The 4,567-nt window shown below is 35.1% G+C and overlaps 1 protein-coding gene across 1 annotated transcript; it reads left to right on the top strand.

Moving 5' to 3' along the window:
- On the top strand, positions 1,002-4,152 carry LOC104733348 (cysteine-rich receptor-like protein kinase 19). Its single transcript, XM_010452929.2, is given in 8 exon segments — positions 1,002-1,877; positions 1,966-2,028; positions 2,031-2,102; positions 2,188-2,309; positions 2,914-3,124; positions 3,209-3,446; positions 3,526-3,679; positions 3,765-4,152. Coding segments are annotated over 8 exon segments (1,977 nt in total). The 5' UTR covers positions 1,002-1,078; the 3' UTR covers positions 4,083-4,152.

The following is a 4,567-nucleotide window of genomic DNA, read 5'->3' as shown; positions in this document are numbered from 1 at the left end:
TTTAAACTATTTCATTTCTCATCCAAGATATGATTTTTATTATGATATTTTCTTTTATTATAAAATAGTGTGTTTTTTTTATTTANCTTTATTGTCTACTCAATGAAAGAAAATATTATATGATTTTAAAACGTGTGAAAATTAAGGTTTATAAAATTACATTAAGGCTTAATCATAATCATGTATTTAAACTATTTCATTTCTCATCCAAGATATGATTTTTATTATGATATTTTCTTTTATTATAAAATAGTGTATTTTTTTACTTTAAGGATGAAGGACAAATTAAATAAAATGTAAGAAAAATGTTTAAAATAGATGTATCAAATATCAGTTATTTATTAGTAAATGTTATAGAATATTACATTTCTTATCATATACATAATATGAGATTTTATTATAAAATAATTTGATTTTGTTTGATAAAAAAATTTAAAATATAAAAGTGGATTTAAAAATATATGTCAATTGTACCAACATTAGGAAAAGAACTATGACTATTTGGAATTGAAAATGATATAAATTTGTTAAATAATAAAATAGAAATAAAGGATGACAGGTGTCGGTAAAAGAGAATGCCAAATGTCGCAATGTGAGTAAAAGTTAGAAAAAACTTTTTCTTATTATATAAGATATAGGTAGAGAGTGATGTGATCTTAGTGCAGTGGCCAAAGGTAAGTCCTTAATGCACAAGGCACCATCACACCAGGGATCGAGTCCCGTTCTCTACGAATGTAGGAATTAGGCTAATAGGCCGGCCTGTTGTGGCCCAATGGTTGAAAAAAAAAAAAAGATATAGGTAGAGACAAATTTTTCCATATGAGAGAACTAATTGAAAAATAAGTGTGATTAGATATTTGACTTTTTAATCTTGTAAATTTCTTATTATGCCTCCTCGCAAGCTGGTACATAGCAGCAGCAACAAGAGACCGTTTACCTTGACTTTGATTTTACTTTTCCTTCACCCGTAATAAAGCCTCTATTTCACGCTAATCTATCAGAGCGAGAACAAAAATCAATTTATTTCATATATCGGATTCTGAGAGATAATAAACACCAATCGAAGTAAAAACCAATCATGTCTTCTCGCGCCTCTTTTGTCTCCCTTTTCCTTTTCTCATTCTTCACTATCTTCAGAGCTTTTGCTCAAGATGCTTCTTACATATATCATTATTGTCCAAAGACGACAACTTACTCAAGAAACAGTAATTACTTCAACAATCTCAAAACCCTTTTGACCTCTCTTTCTTCCCGTAACGCCTCTTACTCCACCGGATTTCAAAACGCCACGTCGGGACAATCCCCGGACAAGGTCAGTGGACTTTTCCTCTGCCGTGGAGATTTATCGCCGGAAGTTTGTCGTCGCTGCGTCACCTTTTCCTTCAACGACACCTTCAATCGGTGTCCGAATGAGAGAGAGGTCGTGGTCTATTACGATGAGTGTATGCTCAGATACTCTAACAAGAGTATACTCTCCACTCTAAACACCGATGGAAATTTTTTCTTGACTAGCGTCGTGAATTTTACATCTGTTAAACAAGATCGGTTCAGAGATTTGGTCTTGTCCCCCATGAATCTAGCCGCCATTGAAGCCGCAAGGAGTCCCGCAAAATTCGCTGTGAGAAAAATCGCTTTAACTTCAATACAGAGTTTGTACGGAATGGTTCAGTGCACTCCTGATCTGACGGAGCAAGACTGCTTAGACTGTCTGCAACAAGGCATCAACCAAATATCCAATGACAAAATTGGGGGAAGATTTCTTGGGCCAAGCTGTAACTCAAGATACGAGCTCTACCGGTTTTACAACGAAACCGCCGCTAGAACACGTCAAGGTCATCAACCGCAGCTGGATTCAGCTCCTCCTCCACCACAACCTGGTCTGAACAGTCGCTTTCGTTTGATTACATAGATTTGCTAAAGCTAGGGTCCATGTGTTCTAATACCAAGTTGTTTCTGAGAATACAGGAAAAGGCAGAAACTCCTCTATCATAATCATTCCTGTTCTTGTTCCAATCACTGCCGTTCTTCTTTTTTGGTAGCTTCTTTTCGTGTCCGGGCTATGAGAAAAAAGACAATTTATGAGACCGAACCACTTGCTGAAGGTAAAAGACTGATTGATCCTCTTTATAGGGTGAATAATCTGCTGTGTTTGTATATTAAATTCAGCTGTTTAAGTTGTTTCTACAGATGGGGATGATATTACCACTGCTGGCTCACTTCAGTTTGACTTTAAGGCCATTGAGGCAGCAACGGGTAACTTTTTGCCGAGTAACAAGCTTGGTCAAGGTGGATTCGGGGAAGTTTACAAGGTATTACCATTGCATAGGGCTTTAATGTAGCTTTTTATCTACACGTAAAACATGAATTATACATTAGGGTAAATTAGTATAGAGTTTTAAACTTTGATAGGGTTCTAAGTTGCGTAAAACGATGTCAAATACCTCCTCAGTTTTGGATAGAAACAGATGACGTCAAGCTTGATATTGGAAACCGAGAGAGTGGTAAGGTTTTTTTGACAACGTCTTTAAAATTTGATTTGTTTCACCACAGTAAAAATCATGTAAATTTTTTTCACCTCCCCCATAATACTCTGTTTTTTCAAAAATCAAATTTCACACAAAAACATTGATCAATGAGATGTATTGGATCAGGGTAACAACCCTGTACTTGCAAAGAATCTTTTTATACTCACAGTACCAGCACACACAAAATCCTTCCTCATTTCAAATTTTATAGAGTTGCGGAACAAACAAACTCTAGTCTTTAATTACCATCCTTCTTGGGTAAATTAAAAAAAAAAAAAATTTAAACTAACTTCTACAGAGTTGCAGTTGAGACATCTTCAGTTTCATGATTAATCTTACAGCCAATTCCCATATTAATGATTATTTTATAAATACATTACTCTTGTAGGGTACATTTTCTAGTGGAGTACAAGTTGCGGTGAAGAGGCTATCGAAGACATCAGGACAAGGTGAAAAAGAGTTCGAAAACGAAGTTGTTGTTGTGGCAAAGCTTCAGCATAGAAATTTGGTTAGGCTGCTTGGTTTTTGTTTGGAAGGAGAAGAGAAGATACTTGTCTACGAGTTTGTGCCCAATAAAAGCCTCGATTACTTTCTTTTTGGTCAGTTAAATTCGATACTTAGCCTAAGATTCTTCAAATTGCATGTGGTTTGTTGTTTCTAACATTTTAAATACGCATGTGCAGACTCTACGATGCAAAGACAGCTTGACTGGGTAAGACGGTACAAGATTATTGGCGGAATTGCTAGAGGAATTCTTTATCTTCACCAAGATTCACGACTCACAATTATACACCGTGACCTTAAAGCGGGCAACATCCTCTTGGACGCTGATATGAACCCGAAAGTTGCAGATTTTGGAATGGCTAGAATTTTTGAAATGGACCAAACGGAAGCCAATACAAGAAGAGTAGTTGGAACTTAGTAAGTATTACACTTGCCATTTATTTCATCTATAGACCGTAATATGTTTCAATCAACTCAAAAACTAAAATTGTGGCAGTGGTTACATGTCTCCTGAGTATGCAATGTACGGCCAATTCTCCATGAAATCAGATGTGTATAGTTTTGGGGTTTTAGTTCTTGAGATTATAAGCGGCATGAAGAACAGTAGTCTCTTTCAAATGGATGGTACCGTTGGTAACTTGGTTACATATGTGAGTATAAAGCCTTAAAACTTTAATTTCTTTCTTTTGCTTTATTTAATTTGACCAAAGTATATATTATTAAAATGTTCAATAGACTTGGAGATTGTGGAGCAATGGGTCGCCATTAGAGCTTGTGGATCCATCCTTTGGAGATAATTATCAAACAAACGAAATTACCAGGTGCATCCATATAGCTTTACTATGTGTTCAAGAAGATGTTGATGATCGTCCAACTATGTCAGCAATCGTCCAAATGCTCACTACTAGCTCGATCACTCTCGCCGTTCCTAGAGAACCTGGATTTTTCTTTCGGGGTAGGCACGAACAAGTAGGAGAAGTGGGTACATCCGTGGATAGGCTTGCTATATGTTCAATCAATGATGCTTCCATTACTAGCGTTACTCCTCGTTGACGAAAAAACTTTTGACAAGTTGTGCTATATGATTCTAGACTATTAAGCTTTGACTATGAACAAAGATTAGTCCAAGGCATTGACTGTTTCCAGTTTTTAAAACTAGTAGGTTTTGAATCCACGCTAAGCATGGGTTTATTTAATATATTTTGGTAAAAAATTATATATGATAAAAATTGATTGGTAAATATTTTACTTTTAAAAATATAAAAGTCACTTATGTTAAAAATTCAAATCTGATCAAAAGAATCATGAAGTTAATTGGACGTACAGGCAAGGCAGATCGAACTGGTGACCTTGCATATCCTAAACTGTTTCTTTGACCATCAGACAAACAAAATATTTTTATAATCATGAATTAATTTTGTTTTCTCATATTTAATTGACCACCACCATTATCTTCGTGATTTATTTTTCATTGTTTTCTTACACTTCATATTCTTTCTCATCATTTTCATTGTCAAATTTTCATGATAAATGTCATC

The sequence above is a fragment of the Camelina sativa genome, chromosome 12 (assembly GCF_000633955.1).
Source record: "Camelina sativa cultivar DH55 chromosome 12, Cs, whole genome shotgun sequence".
Lineage (NCBI taxonomy): Eukaryota > Viridiplantae > Streptophyta > Magnoliopsida > Brassicales > Brassicaceae > Camelina > Camelina sativa.
Note: the sequence above shows the minus strand (reverse complement) of the source record. Positions and strands in the feature narration are given on the sequence as shown.